The sequence below is a fragment of the Leptonotus elevatus genome, chromosome 14, assembly GCF_054856555.1.
Source record: "Leptonotus elevatus isolate MCC_2025b chromosome 14, RoL_Lele_1.0, whole genome shotgun sequence".
Lineage (NCBI taxonomy): Eukaryota > Metazoa > Chordata > Actinopteri > Syngnathiformes > Syngnathidae > Leptonotus > Leptonotus elevatus.
In genome coordinates, this window is record NC_141252.1 from 4496931 (window position 1) to 4516593 (window position 19663).

At 43.8% G+C, this 19663-nt stretch overlaps 1 protein-coding gene across 10 annotated transcripts in view; it reads left to right on the plus strand.

The window, feature by feature from the left end:
• Positions 1–19663, plus strand: part of fgfr3 (fibroblast growth factor receptor 3) — a 117301-nt gene that overhangs the window by 64938 nt on the left and 32700 nt on the right. For 9 of the 10 annotated variants that reach the window (XM_086093991.1, XM_086093987.1, XM_086093990.1 and 6 more), the window contains 3 exons: positions 2385–2551; positions 16689–16955; positions 19318–19383. In XM_086093991.1, coding sequence (XP_085950117.1) covers positions 2455–2551; positions 16689–16955; positions 19318–19383 — 430 coding nt within the window. In that variant the 5' untranslated portion in view covers positions 2385–2454. The remainder of the gene's footprint in view (positions 1–2384; positions 2552–16688; positions 16956–19317; positions 19384–19663) is intronic. The other variant, XM_086093985.1, reaches the window with a different exon arrangement.

Here is a 19663-nt window from a genome sequence, read left to right on the forward strand (position 1 = left end):
AGATGATACCGATACCACTAGTTGTTTTGATACATAAAAATTCCCCCAAAAAATCAATGGCAGATCATTTTAAAGAAAGACCTATCTATCCTAATATAGCATTTTGCCTGAAAGGAATGGCAATTATCTAGAGTTCTAATTTCTAGTTTGTACTTCATGATTGTAAAACGGCCACAAGAGGGCGGCCATTATAGTGAGTACGGATACCTTGAAATATCGGTCGGCCTGATACCGATTACAAGGTATCTGTACCTGCCCATTCCTAATTATTACATTTGTTTGTTTTTACACATTTTTATATATTGTTACTAGAGTTACATAATTTGCTCCACATATTGTACCCGTGTTTGTCCCAAATTTGGAATTGGCACTCATTAATTTTTTGATCATTATTGTTATATTATTTTTTTATTTTCAAATCATTTTTGTGTATATTTTTTATTTGTTAATATTTCAACAATTAAATTTTTCTTTCTTTTTTCGGGAGCTCTTAGATTCGTTAGTGTAATTCCTGTTTTTATCATTTTTATATTGCGCAATGTAAACATTTCAATGCACGTTTGTCAATGTATATTTATTTTGTAATGTGATTGTGATCCTAATGAGGCGTTGCAAAGTTGAGTTGATACACGCGTGTGCAGCCTGACACGCCTGACACGCAGCTACCTGATCTGATCCCGTTTGCACATTCTTGGACATTTTTGCTGCGTTGTGGCGTGTTGTGTTTTCATTTTTTTTATCATATCGCGCTGACGAGCGCACCCCCCTCCGCGCTTCACTTTCCCTCCGTCAACTGATCGCTATTTTCTCTCACCCTGGGGTGCGTTTGATTGATTGACAGTCAGCAGGAGGAGGAGGAGGAGGGAGGGGGCGGGATTTCCGCAGAGAGGCGCACCTGCCGGTGGTCACATGGGGGCCGGGGGAGGGGGGTGCTTTCGTGCGCGTGCGGCGCTCGTGATTTGCGGTCATGTTTTATTCACCGTCGCCGCCTTTCATGCTAGAAAAATATTAGCATGGCAAACACGTCGGGATCCTTTGAGCGCTCGTGCGTCCGACGCCGCATGAAAGCGTTTTGGGAAGACGCAACAAGCACACGCTGCGCCTTTAGGTGGCGCTCTTCCCGCGCTCTTCACCAATACTGATACTAAGTAGCAATGCTACTGGTACTCAATGATTAGGCTTTACTCAATCAGGACTGAGATGAAAACGAAAAACAGTTTTGCTACAATTATAAGTTAGTCTGACTTACTCCCATATACATAAAAGATAGTTTTAGTTTTAGTTTTTTTCAAAAGCATTTTTGTCTTTATTTTATTTGGTTAATGAAAGTGAGTTTTAGTTAACCATAATAACCAAAAGTGCTAGGAGACCGGATTCAAACCCCCAACCTTGTATCTGTGAGGCAGACATGCAAACCACTCCACCAGCGCCGTGACGGCGAGATACCGTTCAAAACCAACAATATCGTCACTCCTGTCCGAATTTTGTGAAAGCCGCTAAAAGGCTTGGCGCTTGCTCATGGGTGGTCGCCGCAGAAAGCGTCTTCGGCAGCGGGAAGGCCCTTCAACGCCGCCGTGTAAACAAACGGGCCGGCGTGGAGGCCCGCCGACATGAAAGGCGTCAGTGTCGGCGTATTAGCGTCTGCGTTGCGTTAGTGTCCCGCCCGCCGCGTCGGAAAGGCGCTGATGCCGAGCTAGCGAGCGGCGTGTGCACGCGTGGCGGCGGGAAGCAAAAGAAAAGCAGCAGTGTTAACACAACACAACCTCTCTGTGGACGCACAATACGCGCCTGTGTGCGCGAGCCAAGACCACTCGCTCGCTAACCTTTGTGTGCGTGTGCGTGTGCGCGCAAGCGGTGGTCGGCGTCTCGCAGACGAGGTTACTCCCAGGCTATGTACACAACTAGACGGGTATGGAAGAAAAAACAGTGGAACGCCACTGATTTCAAGCAGAAGCTTTCTGGAAAAATACCCTGCTGAAGGTGCGCAAAACGCAGACCGAGACACTTTTATTGTTTTTGCTATTAGCAAGGATTAACTCTGTGGTTCTCGAACTTTTCACACCACCAAAAAAAATTTTTTTAGCACTCCAAGGATCAAGCAAAATATGTCATCCAGAATCATCCGGACTTGATGTAACAAATAAATAACCCATATTCAGATGAGGCTGGCTAGAAATGCTAAAGCTAAGCTAGTAGCGCTCCTGTTGGACTTTTCCAAACATTCCGCACCTCACCGCGGAACATTTGTCAACTGCCACCTTCTCGTTCTACTTTTTTTCTTTTTTTTTGATGGATGGCCTCCCTAAAGGCATCTTAATGAACACTTGAGCTGTCAATCCAACGTCGCTTGCGCCACTTGACCCCGTCGTCTGTTTGTCTTCCAGGTGGACGCCATGCGAGCTCCGGGTGGCGCCTGAGCCGGCGCGGGGCCTCGCTTTCGTTCGCCTCGCCGGGATGACGGCGGCGGCGACGTGGCGTTGGCTGTGGCTGGCGTGCGTCCTGCTGCCCGCGTGCGCGGCGGCGGCCAGGCTGCCCGTTGCCGAACCCACAGGTAGGACGCACTTCCTGTTGTTGACAAACGCTGGTTTGACAGGGCGGGAAAAACGTTTTGGATCGCCGCAAGGAGCTGATTGGCCAGCACAGGAGTCGGGCATGACTGATAGTGATTTTGTGAGGCTGATTTTGGCAGGAAAAAAATCTGATAACCAATGAATTATTTAATTTCAAAAATAGTATGAAAAAAAGAAGCTCAATATGAAGTGATGATTGTCTTTTTTATTCGAATTTAATGTTTAGCATGCTAACTTCCACACAGCCCCTAATGCTAGCTAGCTAGCCAGCCCGCCAGCTGGCAAACGAGCACTATGGGAGCTAGCTAAAGCCAAACTGTGGCAGGCTTTTTCACTTTCTCGACTTGGATTTGCCACCTCTGATCATCACGTTTTAAAGTGGAAGTCGACCTTAAAACATTCGGATTCATATTACATTTGTGGAATATGAGTTATGCAGCAAAATCCAGCCATTTGTATCCATCTCAGGGGGCGGCCATTTTGCCACGTGCTGTCGACTGAAGATGACGTCAACGTTGCTCTGGTCTCACGTAACAGCCAATTGCAGCTTAGCTACAGAAAACAGGTGCGCTGTGATTGGTCGTTGGCTAAACACAGCTGGATTTTGCTGCTTAACACATATTCCACGATTGAATATGAACAAAAACGTTCACATTTTCAAAAAAGTCTCACGTTTTAAAATAAGTTCCATGTTTTAAATGATCAGTTTCACATTTTACGTCATCATGTTACATTTTTTATGTGATAATCACGTTGTTGCATGAAAATAATCACGTTGAGATGTGAAAAGGATCAAGTTAAAGCGGGATGAGTTTCATGTTAAAACATTAAAAAGCATAATAACCGTCCACGTTTGAAGTGACAAGTTTTGTTGATGTTCCAACGTAATAAATTTTACGTTTTGATGTGACGTCTCACATTTGAACGTATTCCACGTTTTTCGTGCTAAATTTCACATTTTCATAAATTTTACGTTTTAATGTAATAACCTTAATATGCGAAAATGATCTTCGTAAAATGGGATCAAATATTAAAAGAGTTTTGCCTTCAAAGATGCCAAGTTTGGCTACGTTTGACGGCTCAGGTAGCGGGCAGACTCGTTTTTGTGTTTTATAAATCGACGTAACTCTACTGCTGCAGTCAGAGCGCCGTCTAGTGGGCAAACGTTGCAAGAACATCTTCCTGAGCGGCATTTATCGTTTGATAAGAAAGTAAGAATGCATGATTGAGGGGTGATATCGGCTGACCGATGAATCGGCCGGGTCCGGTACAGACGGAGCAAGTGATGTAAGAAAAGTGAAGCATCCAAAAGGAAAGAAAAAAAAAGCGTGAAAGGAGGCGACTTGTTGACGTGGTCTTCGTCGCGTTGTCATCGTCTCGCGCCGACACGCTGCGCGCGCGCGCGTGCGTGTGTGCGTTTTGAGGATTTAATTGGACTCTCTCGTTTTTTTGTTCCTCCTCCTCCTTCTTGTTCTTTGGTGTCCCCGAGGCGGAGGAACGAGCGAGGATCAAATTCCAAAGTAAACGCAGGACATGTTTGCTTTAATCACTCGGCAAAAAAAAGAAGAAAAAAAAAGCTAATGCAGAGGAGTCATCTTTTTGTTTGAGGCCACGGCCAAATTCTTTGTGCTGCTTTTGCTTTCAAGTTTACACGCACACACATTTTGTGTGTGTGGGAGACGGGACAAGCTCAGCACTTTTTGGGAGACAAACTTTGTGCGTGTGCGTGTGCGTGTGCGCGTGTGTGTGTACCAGAGGGACAAAAGTATTGGGACACAGTTCTCGTCCTCCTCATCATTCTCTTTTTCAGTACTCATCTTCCTCGTCGTCCTCCTTGCCGTCTTCCCTCATCATCCTCATGTTCCCCGTCTTCCTCGTTATCTTCATCCTCTTCTTCCTCATCTTCATCCTCATTTTCCTCTTCTTCGTCTTCGTGTCCCTTTGCTCTTCCTCATCTTCCTTCATCCTCCTCGCCGTCATCAGCGCCGTCGTCTCCTCGACTCCCGCATGGCCAACGGGCATCATCTTCATCAGTTCTCTCATCTTCGTCATTCTCTCAAGCTCCTCTTCCTCGTCTTAGCCGCCCGCCACGCCCGTCCGTGTTCCTTCATCTTTCCTCTTCTTCCTCAGTCGTCATCAGCCTGGTCTTCCTCGTCCAAACCTTAAACATTTCCCTCATCTTCCTCACCTTCCTCATCATACTCGTCTCCATCATCTTCATCATCACTATCTCCCTCCTCTTCCTCATCCTCGTCCCCGTCCTCGTCCTCCTACGTCATCTTCCGTATCTTGCGCATGATTCCCGTCATCTTCGTTATCTTCACTCCGCTCATCCCTGATGCCTGATCGCCGGCCTGGCCTCCTCCTCTTCATCATCATAATCACCCTCCTCATCATCGCCTGCGCTGCTGATGTTGTTACGCCGTCCAGCAGATGGACGAGCAGTGGGTGTAAAGTGACTGTTGTTTACTGGCAGATGGCTTCATTTCCTACCTGCCTGTGTGAGTGTGTGTGTGTGTGTGTGTGTGTGTGTGTGTGTGTGTGAGAGTGTGTGTGTGTGTGTGTGTGTGTGTGTGTGTGTGTGTGTGTGTGTGTGTGTGTGTGTGTGTGTGTGTGTGTGTGTGTGTGTGTGTGTGTGTGTGGTGGGGGGGGGGGCATCAAGTAGAAGTTGGCGCTAAAGACAGACGTGTCCTTGAACGCTGCACGTCGTCTGACGGCGACAGCGGCCAAATGACTTACTAGTTGACGTCAGGCTGAGTGTGTGTGTGTGTGCGTGTGCGTGTGCGTGTGTTTGTGTGTCTCCTGTATTTACAGTACCAAGCGCCCCTCCCCCAGTTGAGCCGCATGATTTATGTGGCTCCTCCATGCTGACGTTTTGGAGCAACACATTTAGCACACTCACTTTTGCCATTCCATTACTGTGTGGGCACATGTGTGTGTGTGTGTGGTGTGGAGAGGGGGGGGCAGTGTGTGTGTGTGTGTGTGTGTGTGTGTGTGTTAGTCGCCTGTCTAGTTACACAGGCTTCAAATTTGGTTGCAATCGGACACGTTTGTCTGTGAAAGGAGTCTTGGAAGCAGACAAAATAACCCTGAAATGGCAGCTTTGAAGCAAAATGGCCGACTTCCTGTGTGTTTGACCGCATGGCTTCTTGGGACTTTTTTGTGGGTCTACTTATGATAGACATGTTTATCAAATTTCATGTTTCTAAGCGCATCTGGCATTCAGGGGAACTTAACCAAGGCAAGTCGTCCAAGTTTGCTGCCTTGCTCCACCCACACCCAATGACAACAACAACAAAAAAAGGCTCCTTTAGACTTTTTTTTTTGTGGGTCTACTCATAATATGTCTGTCAAATTCCTTGTTGCAAGTTTTTCTTGAGAGCACTAATTAGCCAAAATTAACACTTGACATGAAAATGTTGGTCACGGTGGCTGACTGGTTAGCACGTCCGCCTCCCAGTGCAAAGGTTGTGAGATCAAGTCCGGGCTTCGGCCTTCCTGGGTGGAGTTTGCATGTTCTCCTCGTGCTTGCGTGGGTTTTCTCCGGGTGCTCCGGTTTCCTCCCACATTCCAAAAACATGCATGGCAGGTGAATTGGACACTCCAAATTGTCCATAGGTGTGATTGTGAGTATGGTTGTTCGTCTCTGTGTGCCCTGCGATTGGCTGGCAACCAGTTCAGGGTGTACCCCGCCTACTGCCCGAAGCCAGCTGGGATAGGCTCCAGCAACCCCCGCGACCCTTGTGAGGACAAGCGGTACAGAAAATGGATGGATGGATGGATGAAAATGTTGGCCTTCCTATCTCTTTTTGATCGCAACTTCCTGAGACTTTTTTTTGTGGGTCTACTCATGATTGACGTGTCTACCAAAATTCATGTTGCCTAATTTTGGATTTTTCAAAAATATCAGAACCAAGCCAGTTTGGACAAGGGCACCTGAAATGTCCAACATGGCGACAGAATGTTTCCACCAAAATGGTCGACTTCCTGCGTCTTGTCAGACATTGCTTGTTGAGACTTTTTTGTGGGTCTCCTCATGATTGTCTCGTCCCATCAACCTCCATGTGTGAATTTTCCAAAACGTGCAAGTAACGTTGCGGTGTCTGGCTGTGAGGCAGTTCAAATCCTTGCGGCTGATCGAAGCACACACACGAGTGACGCCGGGGGAAAGTTGGCACTCGGTCGGGGGAGACGAGATGAAGCCAATTACACGACCAAAATAAAATTCCATGGGAATTTTCAAGCGCTGCTGGCGTGGTTTGTGTTTTTAAAAAAAAAAAAAGAAGACGAAAGAAAAAGAGGTCGTTGTCGCTCTTGCCGCCGCCGCCGTGGTCTCCTTTCCAGGCCCACAGCGGCTTCCATTACACTCGGCAGGCGGCACAAGGATTTATTATTTTTGCTCTCCTGGCAGAATAACACCACGAGAGGGGGGGGGGGGGGGCTGTCAGGGGTTGTAGGGGGAAAGAAGGACGGTTTTGGTTTCATCCAGCAAAGATGGCGGCCCTGTTGCCATTCACAGAAACGTTCACACGGGACCGAAAAATCCATTTGGACGGGCTGATGGCTTTTCGAATAAGAAAGTTAAACGCGGCCGATAACAGGACAGAAAAAGTCCAAATGTTAATAACAATTAAACCAAAGTTGAATGTTCAGCCATTTTTAATCGTGTAAAAAAGTTTCATACGTTTGTGTTTTATTCATTTAAAGATCTTAAATCCCTGATTTGAAGCCCTTGAAACCTTAACTCTTGTTTCAAACCTTGACCTCAACTCTTAATCCTAATGTGAAGTCTAACCCTCGTTTGAAACGTTAACATTGGCCTCAAACCCTGACCTGGACTAAAACCGAGATTTAAAACCCTCCTTTTAAAACCTTGACAAGCCTATTTTATACCCTTATTATGCGAAGGACTCATTTGAAACCCTAACCCTTGTCCAAATCCACATCCCTGAATTGAAACCTTGACTCTTGTTTGAAACCTTATAACATGCTTAAAACCATCATGTGAAATTGAACCCAGATTTAAAACTCAAATTGTAAACTCTAGCTTACATTTGATGCCCTAATTTAAACTCACCCTTATTCGAAACCTTAACTCAGGTTGAAAACAACAATTGGAACCCTGTCCCTATGCTAGGAAACTCCCTTTGAAACCCGAACCCTGGTTTGAAACCCAAATGTGGAAGCCTAGCCCTAGTTTGAAAACCGTAACATTGGCTTCACGCCATCATTTAAAACCCAACTTTTAAACTTTTAAACCCCAATTTGATACCCTAATTGGAACCCTGGTGTGAAATCCCAATTTTAAACCCGAATCTTTGTTTGGAACCCCAACACAGGCTTGAAACCCGAATTGGAAACTAAACCAGTCTTCAAACTAAAAACAGTGGCATGAGGAGAGAGGCGAGCAACAGAAGCTCAAGAGGGTGTGCGTGCGCGTGCGCGTGCGCGTGCGCGTGTGCGTGCGCGTGTGCGTGCGCGTGTGTGTGTATGTGTGACTCCACATGTCAGAGTGCAGATAAAATCCCGCAAGAAGTTTTCAAGCATTTTCTCCGTTGAGCAACCATCGGGCCCGGCACAAAGAAACTCTTTGTTGCCGCCCTGATGACTATCTCGACAATTTCCTGCAGGCAAGCTCGTAAATTAATGAAGGCGGTTTGTCAACGCTGCGGTCGGGGAACGAGCGGCGAACGAGCGGCGACCGGCCGCAACAGGTACGCCGCACGCGCAGGTGTGTGCGCGCGCACGCGCGCTTTGCAACTTTGTAGGATGTTGTCGATGTGGAGGCAATTGCCTTCGTGGGAAGTCAGCGTAACCCTCGTCTGAAAGCCTGTTTTACAATCGTCGCACAATTTGTATTTGGGATGACGATTAGCGTCATTGCGAGGCAACGGGGTGGCGGCAAAGAGGTTCGGCCTTTGCCAGCATGCTACGTTAGCATACGGTAGCCATCCGATTCCGTCGTGAGAGACGACTGAGAACAGATTTGATTTTGCGTAGCAGAACTGCCCTGCGTCCAACCAAAATGGCCGACTTCCTGTGTCTTTTCAGGCATGGCTTCTTGAGACTTTTTTTGTGGGTCGACTCATGATACCAAATGTCACGTTGCTAAATGACACTAGCTTCAGTGTTAGATTTATCTTTTTTAAGTCACTATCAGGAGCTGGCCTCTTCAAACCAAAATGGCTGACTCCCTGTTTCCATAGACGTGCCTACCAAACAAATTTTCCCACACAAAAAAATGGATTATCAAAATTTGAAGGACCTCTGAAAATGACCAAAATAAACTTAAGTGTGGCCTCTTGAGACTTTTTTTGTGGGTCGATTCATGATAAACATGTCTACCAAATTTCATGTTACTTTGTGAAACTGGGAGCTGATTTTTATTTTTTTATGTGATTGCTGTGGTTGACGTCTATCTTTAAATAGTTGTTGGGGGTCCAGAATGGAGGCATCAAGCTAGGGGGGAGGCACCACTTTTCTCTCTTTCTTGATCTCCAACCCCCCCCCCCCCCCCCCCCCATCCCAACGCCGCGTTGCAAGCTAGTCAGGACGGCCCCGATTAAGCGCATTGTGCTGCTGTATTTACATCCGGCCAAAGCGCATTAAAGCGACATTAGGGCTGCTGACTGAAAGAAAAGGGGCGCTCCTCCAGGATGTACCCCTGGCATGGCTGCCAAATGAAAGCGGGGGGCCGAGGTGAAGAAGGGGGAACGCCACCGCAGATCCTGTATGAAGGTCACGTGATCGCGGCCGCTCGGCGCCAAACAAACGCTTGGCAGCCGGGACGCTTTTGCACAGGAAGTGAAAAGAACCCGTTTGGCGGGAAAGCGACGGGAGGGGGGGGGGGGGCGGTTATGGGGGGTTGTTTCGAGGGGGTTTTCGGAAAAACGCCGACCGCCGTGAAAAATGTCTCATCAAAAGCCAGGAGCAAAGTATTTTCTATCAAGTCTTATTGGATACATACATACATCAAAACTTCTGGTAGTTAGCGTAGCATAGTTAGCAAAGTGACAAAGAACAAACATTTAGGATTTCAAATTTGTTTTTTTGTCAAGATAGAGTTTGAGTTTCAAACAGGGATTAAGGGTTCAAATTGGGGTTACAGATTTTAGATTAGGAATTGTGATTTGGGTCTCAAACGTGGATTAGCGTTCCAAATGAGAGTTTTAAGCCTGGGTTGGGATTTCAAACAAGGGTTCAAGTTTCAAATGAGGGTGTCAAATTTGGGTTTCAAATTCATATCTTCAAACAAGGGTCTTGTTTTCAAATTAGAATTTCAAATCAGGATTACAAATTGAAGCGATAAGGATTTTTTATTTGTCCGATGCAGATTCTGATATTATGCAAAATAACATTCCGATAACCGATTAATGTGCTAATTATTTATGTATTTATTTGCTAATTTCTTTTTGGGGAGGGTTGTTTAAATATTATAGTCCTGTTTTATAACGTGTGAATTTGTAAAAAAAATAAAATAATTTTTTTTGGACCGATTAAAACTCACACAAAAAGTCACTATTGTCCAATGAAATCATCTGGACGAATAATCTGTCAGGCTCCAGTTTCAAGATGTGTTTGGATTGCAAATAAGGATTTAACCAATGGTACGGTTTAAAATTTGAGTTCTCAATCTGGATTAGGGTTTGAGACAGGTGTTTCAAATCTTGGGTTGCTGTTTCAAATTCACATTGAAAATCGGAGTTTTGTGATGAGTTTCAGATGTGTGTTAAGATTTCAAATTTGAGCTACCGGTATTCCCGGGTTTGAGTTTCAAGTCTGGGTTTCAAATAATGGTCCTGATCACAATGTGAAAAACATTCTTGAAACAAACACACAGAGAAAGTCGGCCCATCCCGTCGCTCGGTTGCAACCCAAACAAACAAACCTCTTCAATAAAAGCAATCATTTGTCGCCCGATGGTTTGTCGCGGAGACGAGCGTGTCAGCTGTGCCGCGTCGCGTTCCTGGCGAGGACTCGATTAAAGACGAATGTCTCCATCTGGAATCCATCTCTCTCTGGGAGCGCTTTAACAGCACTTAATGCTTTCGAACGACCCGTAAAAATCACCTGCTCGCCGTCTTGGCTGCGGCGCTCCCTGGAGGAGCACCTTCGCACTTTATTGCTTTTTAATGCTGATTGGCCGCTCGGCCCGCAGGCAAAATATTTTTTTTTTTGCTGTTGACTACATTTCATTGATGGACTATAAGGAACATTTATATATATATATATATATATATATATATATATATATAGAGATATATATATATATATATATATAGATATATATATCTATATATATATATAGATATATATAGATATATATATATATATATATATAGATATATATATATATAGATATATATAGATATATATATATATAGATATATATAGATATATATATATATATATATATATAGATATAAACAAATATAATTGGGGAAAAGTGTTTACCAAATAAATAAAGACAAAGTATTATTTATCTTTATTTCTTGTTATTTAGCATTGCAGTTTTCATAATTTGCACAAAAGTTAGCTGCTAACGTGAACGTGGATCCTGTGGCAATACTTAATGTATTTCCAGAAGTTTCTTAACACGACGTTTATTATTTTGGGGCCTTGAGCTGAGAAAGTTTGTTAAAAAATGAACAAAAAGCATCATTTTTCTCCATCTGAGCTCTTGGTCATATGGTTCGAGCGCGCTTTTGTTATACGATCCGTTTATCGGTGGCATCATTTGAGCAGCCGTGCCATTTATCAGGCCGCAGGCGCCGCGGCTAAAATGTATTTATGAACTCGCGCTGTTACGGATGACCCGCAGCTTGTGTTGCTGCCGAGCAGCCCCGATTAAAGTTTCGGGATTTTCTCGGGGAAATCCGCGTAAAGTCATCAAAGTGCCATTACGCCGGCGTCGACCGCTACTCGGTGTCGTTTAATTGACACAAGGGCACAAAACATGAGTGCGCTTAGAAAATTGAGAGCACTTTCTCCAGGAGTCACCGAAGACGTTTAGTTGTAAGTCTCAATTTGAGCTTCTCTTAAAAGGACGCCTGAAGTTGACACTGAAATGGACCATTTGAAGCAAACTAACAGACGTTCTGTTCCTCTTCAGGGACGGCTTGTTGAGGCCTCTTTGTGAATGTGGCAGGCGATGACAGACGGACCCACCAAATTTTCTCGCTTTGGAAGCTGATTCTTATTTTTTTATTAATAATTTTTTTTTTTTTGTCAATTCTATAGCGCTGTCAAGGCAGACAGAAGCTGGTGCTCTGTTTTGTGGAATAATTTTTCTTGTTTTTCTGATATTTTTTTTTGAGTAATTTTTCATCCTGTTTTGAGGATTTAAAAAAAAAAAATTCCCGTTTTTCAGAAAAAAAAATATTTCTGAGGAATTTTTCATCCTGTTTTGGGGATTTTTTTTAAATATTTTTTTGAGGACAGAAAAATATATTCAGTAAAACAGGGAAAACTCCCCCCCCCCAAAAAAAAAACCCTGTTTTGTTTTATTTTGTTTGTTTTTTCAAGTGAATGCAATACGCTTCTGTACAAGCCTACCGAATTTCATGTGGCAAAGTCAAACTGGCCTTCAAGGGCAGAACTTTGAAAACCTTTTGGGCCGGTGTGCCACCCGTCCTTTCGGATCCATCAGGCGGTGTATGGAAAGACTTTTCCCCCCCCGACATAAAGAGTCTCTTTCTTTCAAACCCGCCTGCCGTCCGGCCGGCCTCCTTGCGGGTTTGCGGAGGATAAATAAACCTCTTGACGCGCAGAAGAGATGGCGTCTGCGAGCGTACGCCGGCCCGGCTCAATGAGGGGGCCTATATTATTGTCAAGGGCTATTTGTCGCCGCGCTGAGAGGCAGGCGGGGGCCACGCCGGCCTCTTGATTTACACGCTGACCATCTTACAGCACGCACACAGCCACTTGTGGAAAAAGTGCTCTTCAAACAGTAGTTGATAGCGACGGGGAACGTAAAGCAAAATTCATCCATCTTTATCCCTTTCCTGCGACTGCGGCTTTCACGCAACAAAAAAGATCGGGTTGCAGGAACGCAAACACGTTCTGGAAATAGATTTTGCCGGTTAAAATACGATTTAAAAAAAAAGGATGAAGATTTAACATTACTGCCCCTGCAGGATGGGAGTGTAATTTAGGAGGGTTCGACCTTAGGAGAGGTTTGCTTCTCCCGACTTGAATGACATTTTCCTTTGAGACCCTTTTTTTTTTTTGGTTTCAAGTAGACGGACTTCTAAGCGCTCGCTCACCAATTAGGAATTCCGCCCTGGTTGCATTTTTCCTTGTAACACACTTTGACATCTGCGCTGTCAAGGTGAGTCAATGGAAAAGGAATGAAAACGGCACGCCAGCTTCAGGTTACGTAACATCAAACAAGGCTTTTCTTTTCACAGCAACTTTCGCACTTTTAATCCACATTTCCAAGCGCAGGATGTGATGAAGAGACGCCGGCGACTCCCGACGATGACTTTGCTCTTTTCCTGCGCGCTTCTTCAAAGTGGAAGCGATGGATCTTGCAGCCAATTACATCTGTGAGGCGTCCACGTGGGACGCAAAACATCCTTTTGGGTCTCCCAGCACGGAAGCTGCTATGGGGGGGTTCGAATTGCTGCGTCTCCTCATAGTCATTGTCGGTTCTTTTTTACCGTTTTCAGGGCTTTCCCACAAGCCAAAACTTGCTGGAGCTCATTTAGAAATTCACTGTCCAAAGATCGTCTCACTTAGCAACATGAAATTTGTTAGGTTTGTCTATCATGAGGAGACCCACAAAACAAGTCTAAAAGAGCTATGCTTCAACAGACACGGGACGTCTGCCATTTTGGTCCAAAGCAGCCATTTTACCCGCCATTGGTTCAGTATTGTGCTACAGATTGTTTTTTTTAATTTTTTTATTTAGCCCCCAAAGCTAGTTTCACTTAGCAACATGAAATTTGTTAGGTTTGTCTATCATGAGTTGCCCCACAAAATTCTTTGAAGAACCTATACTTTAACAGACACAGGACGTCTGCCATTTTGGTCCAAAGCAGCCATTTTACCCGCCATTGGTTCAGTATTGTGCTACAGAAAGTTTTTTTTGTGAAATTTCTGCCCTCAAATTTTGGTAGAAATATCTATCATGAGTAGAGCCACAAAAAAATGTTTCAAGGAGCCATGCTGTTAAATGTACTGTCAAAAAACGTTGGTTTCTTGAAAATTCAGCCTCCAAAGCTGGTTTCATGTAGAAACATGAATTTTGACTAACATGTCTGTCATGAGTAGACCCACAAAATAGTTTCAAGAACGCACCCTGTAAAACACACAGGTAGTCTTCCATCTTGTTTTTAAGCGGCTTTTCTATGTCTTTGCTTTCAACAGGTCTGGCCTCTCTGACATTTTTCAAAATTCAGCCCACCGAAGCCTGATTCATCGAGCAACATGACATTTTGGTTGGCATATCTACCATGAGTAAACCCACCAAAAAAAAGTCTTAGGAGGCTGCGCTGTAAAAGTCTACCATTGTGGTTAGAAGTGGCCATTTTATTTTTGTCCATTTCCAGGAGTCCGTTAAAGACAAAATCCTCATGCAATTCTTTTACATTAACGACCAAATTTGAACCACGTATACTCGATGGGCGGGCTGCGTTCAATTTAGAAAACTTTTTAGATGTTATCATTACGAGTGTGGCAATTGAAACACAAAACTGTTGGTGTGAAGGAATATATTGCACATTACGTCCAAATAAGGTCTTCCTCCTGGCTTTTCATTGCAACCAAAGATGACATGAAAACGTTGCGAACATAATTGAGCGTCAAGGCCCAGCCATGATTACGCCACCTCCGTAACGCGCCCCCTCCGTAACGCGCCCCCTCCCCCGCCGAGACATTTCAAGACATATGTTCTCATTTGCCTTTGCAGAGGTCAGCGCTAATATGACGTTCATTCATTCGGCTGCCGCTCGTAACACCGGCGCCTCCCGTGTTTTCCTTTTCCTCAATGGGCCTTTTGATTTGGAATAAAAAATGTAAAAAACACACACACACACACAACAACAACAAAAGTTGTTTGTAGCACCAGAAATCTGTGAGAAGGCGAGCCGGTCACGTCGGAGCGCTCAAAAGGCCACTTCAAGCGGCGTGCTTTGTAACTTTGCTTGATTAGAACGTTTTCCGCAGCCTGTCGAAGCGTCATTTGTTGTCGTGCTTTTCATGAGCAATTGTTATCCTTGAAAGGACTGCAAGCCATCCACACTCTATTTGCGGGGATACAGAAGCTCATTTGGCAGCCCGTCTTGGCATTATTGGTTGCAGATGTACGTTAGGATCCGGTCAACTCGGGAAGCGGTGCAGTGGAAACAAACACTTGCAATCTGATTTACGTGAGAGTGAGAACTTTTCTTACTTTCGACTTCAACCGCGGTAATTGCCCTTTCATAAAGCCCGTCAGCCTATTGATGAAAACACCCACTCACAAAATGTATTTTTTGTGGCTGCTTATTGAATGAAGGCCACAGCCTATCTAAGCATCGTTATCTGTTTTAATTATTTTCATTGCAGACTCTGGGCGTGTTGTGCCCGTTAGGACTGTATGTTACTGTTGAAGGCAGGTCACATGCAGATTTGAAGCAAAAACTTTGCCTGCCGCAACCCGTCTAGGCATCATTATTTGTTTGTCAGCATGTGAATGCAGTCCACCGAATATAAAACAGCCACCTCGAAAATCTTATTTGAGGGGATTTAGATTAATTTGACAGGCTATGGTCGCTTGATTTGGATTTTTAACGCAGCCCATCTAGGCGTCATTATTTGTTGTAATCACCTTCAGTAGAAAGTCTGTTTGCCCTTTAAAAACATCTGCTTTCAAAATGTACATATTTCTACCGCAACCCATCTATGCGTCTTTCATATTTGCTGATACTGCAGTCCATCAAAGCATCCTTATTTGCATATCAACATGTGAAAGCCGTCCAGTGAATGAAAACATTTCATTTGAGAGGATTTACACAATTTTGGCGCACTAACTTTGCTTACTTTGCTATTTCTCCTGCAACCCTTCTACGCAGTAAAACAGTTGAGCTCAAATGAATTGCACCTAAATCAACTTTGTGAGCTTTCTCATCTGTGTTCAACTTCCTGTTTACCGCACGTCAGGCTGCCACTGTGCCAGGCTCTGACAGCGCTTCCACCTTTCTAGTCGGGTCACCGGTGGGTGTGTCGGGCCGCCATCGATCACACGCCTCCTTCGCCCTTTCCCAGGGTTCTGATGTGTGTGCGTGCGCAAACACTTGTGGCGTTGTCACTCCCAGCTGGTGTGTGTGAAAGTATGTGTTTGTATGTGTGTCTTTTTTTTTGGGGGGGGGGGGGTCATGGCGTTCCCTTGAATGGTTACCGTGGAAACGGCATGGAAGCGAGAGGAGAGGTCTGATTTAAAGGGGCGTCATGACGTGTTGATTTTTCTCCGGCTCTCTGCTTGTCTGATCCAAACATTGCGCAACACTCGAGTTGAATGACGCTTTTGCCTTTATTAGCCGAGCAGAATATTTTTTTGGAACCGTTTTGCAGTTTGAGTCAAGAAATGTGGGAAGTAGGAATATTTGGTGACTTGAATGGGACTATGTGATTCCTCTCAGCCAATCACAAGTCAGAAAAAGCAAATGGTTAGTAGTTATTATAGTTAGGATTATTGTTATTAAAATAAATATAAGTTATAATAAGATTTTAATAATACATCATTTGTATTATTGTTGTATTGTTACTAAACACAGGATATGTATTTATTTAGCAGTTAATTTTGAAAAGAAAATTCACATAAATACATGATCTAATAAAATAAAAACAAATTGAATGATTGTTCTATTGTGATTACAATTAGGAAATTATTTACATATTATTTTCATAGCAAATATAAAAAAGGACAAGAGTAATTCATTATTATTATAAAATTAGAATGTTTTTATTTACTTATTATTATTTATTGCATTATTTTTACATTGTAAATAAATGATCATGTAAATACTATTATTACGAATAATAACTCATGAAAAAGTCACAAAAGTCGAAGACATGTTTCATTATTGATCTAAAAAGAAGTCCGTTTGAAACATTGATTGTTTGTCTTTGTTGCAGACGCTGCGTCCAGCGAGGCGGCCTTCCTGGAGGACTTTGTCCTGGGCGTGGGGGACACCCTGGAAATGTCATGTGACCCCGAGGAGGACTCGGCCCGGCCCGCCGTTTGGTACAAGGACGGTGGCGTTCTGATGCCCAGCCAGCGAATGCGGCCCGGCCCCAGGATGCTGCGCATCCTCAACGTGTCGTACGAGGACTCGGGCGTGTACGCCTGCCGACTGGCCCGCAATAACAAGCTGCTCAGCAACTACACCATCAGGGTGACAGGTATGGACCGGCTTCTACCCCCACCCGTCTCGGCAGCAAAACGGCTCCGTTGGAGGTTTTTGGTTCGTTTGTGCCTTTTTTCCCTCAACGCTTTCCTCAATATGATATTGGATGTCCATAAGGGTGGCGAGTCACAGATTACTTACGCAACCCATCTAGGCAGTTTAGGGACCTTTGTTTATGTTGTTCATATGCCTTTTACAGTAATTGTTTTTTTTTTGGAGCATCGGTAGAATTTGATGGATTATGACATTGGGGTGTCGGGTGACTGATTTCCACCGCAACCCGTCTGGTCAGCAAAACAGCTCAGTTGGAGTTTTTTTGTGTCTTGTTCGCTAAATGCTTTCTTCAATATGATTTGGGATGTCATATCCTATCAGGGAGTCGGGTGACTGATTTCCACCGCAACCTGTCAAGGCAGCAAAACAATTACTGCAAATTACTACTGCAACCTGTTGAGGCAGCAATACAGTCTCTCCGAAAGTCCATGGAAGGGCTCCCTTGCTATGGCCATGATTATAGCACTAGGCTAAGCTCAAAAACATTTAGAATTGTCCCACAACCCATTTAGGCAGCACTAGCGTTAGTCCAAAAATAAAATGGGGTTTGCATAACGTAAACTTAATTAAAACTAATAAAACAAAAAAATAAACTAATGTTTTTCTTTTTTTTGTTATATTTTGCATACGCCTCCAGTATCGTTAGTATTAAAAGTTGTATAACGTGTTTTTGCCCATATAGTGAAAGTATCAATATGGACTTTCGAGTCTACTTTTATGGCCTCAACTTGAATTCATTGGTGTGTGTGTGTGTGGAAAAGCAAAGTTGAAGGGGCGTGTCTGTTGTGATGTCGTCCAACTTTTGCACACCAGCTTATTGCCGCTTATTGACGACTCATTAGAAAGCAATTAGCTGGCAACATTTCATCGTTGCCAACAGATGGAGTGGCAAGAAATGAGAGACGCGCACGCTTGCTGGCATCAAGCCGGGAAAGAAATTAACTTTTTGTTTCTGCGTGGTGATGATCGCAGGTGGATGACTTTGACTTTTGGATCAACAAATCCGGTTAGCAATTGCACAAAATGTCTGGGGTCGAGTTTGCTTTTCTTCAAACTTTTTGTCTTAAAGGGATTTCTGAGCCCAGAATTCAAACAAAAATGGCAGCCTTCCTGTGTCTTTTTGTGTATTGCTTCTTGAGAATTTTTTGTGGCCTCGCTGGTCGTGATAGACATGTCTACCAAATTCTTTGTTGCTAAGTCTAACCAGCTTTTGGGGCAGAATTTGTAAAAATGTCAAAACGATCAAGTTTCCACCAAAATGGCTGACTTTGTGTCTTTTTGTATCGATTCTAATTTCCCCAATCGATTCAATTGAATTATGGTACGTCAATTCTTCTTAAATGTTTATTAATGAAAGTAACACGTGTTATAATCACTTACAGAGATTTTTTTTAATTCATGTCATTCATTTCAAGAAAACAGTAAGATACAAAAAAAATTGCCTTTCAAGTTCTATTTTCTTCAAAATGTATGAAAAAAATATTCTAATTCATGTTTTTATGAATCAATATCAGGCTTGAAAAGGAAAATCGATTGGATATCGATTATTCAAATTGTTTTTAAACCCAGCCCTACTATTTTAGCATGACTCCTTGAGACTTTTTTGTGGGTCATGCTGACCAAATTCCTTGTTGCGACGTCAAAGTGGATTTTTACGCAGAATTTTTCAAATATGCCAAATAAAACAAAATGGCCGACTGCCTGTACTGTTTCGGGTGTGTTACGGCCCACGACAACCAAATTTCACAAGGGAAAGTGGCTTCTGGGGGCTGGAATACCCCCCCCCCCCTTCCCCGAAAAATGAGTCAAAAAGCAACGAGCAGAGAAGGTCACGACGACATGTTTTCATCTTTTGGGATTTTTTTTTCACACTCGCTTGTTGGCCTTTCAGCGACAAGTCAAGTGTGACTTTGTGGAGTGCGTTCCGGCCGTTTCTTGTCCCCGCCCGGCGTGTACGCACGCCGCACTCCGAGCAGCTCAAACGCACGCACGCACTGGTTGTGTTTGGCCTCAAATATTTGAGCAAGGTGTCAGATATGTGGCGGACGCGTATCAGATTTAGCACCTGGACGGCGCCCAGACGGCGCTAAGTGGACGTCTCGTACTGTACACAAACGCGCCGCGGGAGGTCAGAAAAAGTGGTAAGAACAAGAAAGTGCTGAAATCTCCGTGTGCGTTTGCTCCACGCGTCGCAGTCGATAAGATGAGTGACGTTTATTGGAAAGGAAAAAGATGAAGTTTGACATTTTCGTCAACTTTCTGTGAATGAGAAAATCTCATAAAGGTTTTTTTTTTTTTTTTAGATTCTCTGTCGTCCGGTGATGATGAAGATTACGATGAAGATCCCGAAGATGCAGGTAATGACAATGGTGAATTCTTATTTTATCTCTCTCTCTCTTTTGATTGTATTTGTTTTTTATGTTTTTCAAATGTATTAACGTATTTTGAGTGAGTCTTATTGTATCACATTTTTAATTGGAGTGAATCGCATTGCGTCATATCTGGAGGTTAATTGACAGCTAATCGATTATCAAAATAATCAATAATGGACTACTAATCCATTATAAAATTAATCGCTACTAGTGGTGCCACAATTAATCGACAACCACTCAATTATCAAATTAATCGATATTAGAGGTGCAACGATTA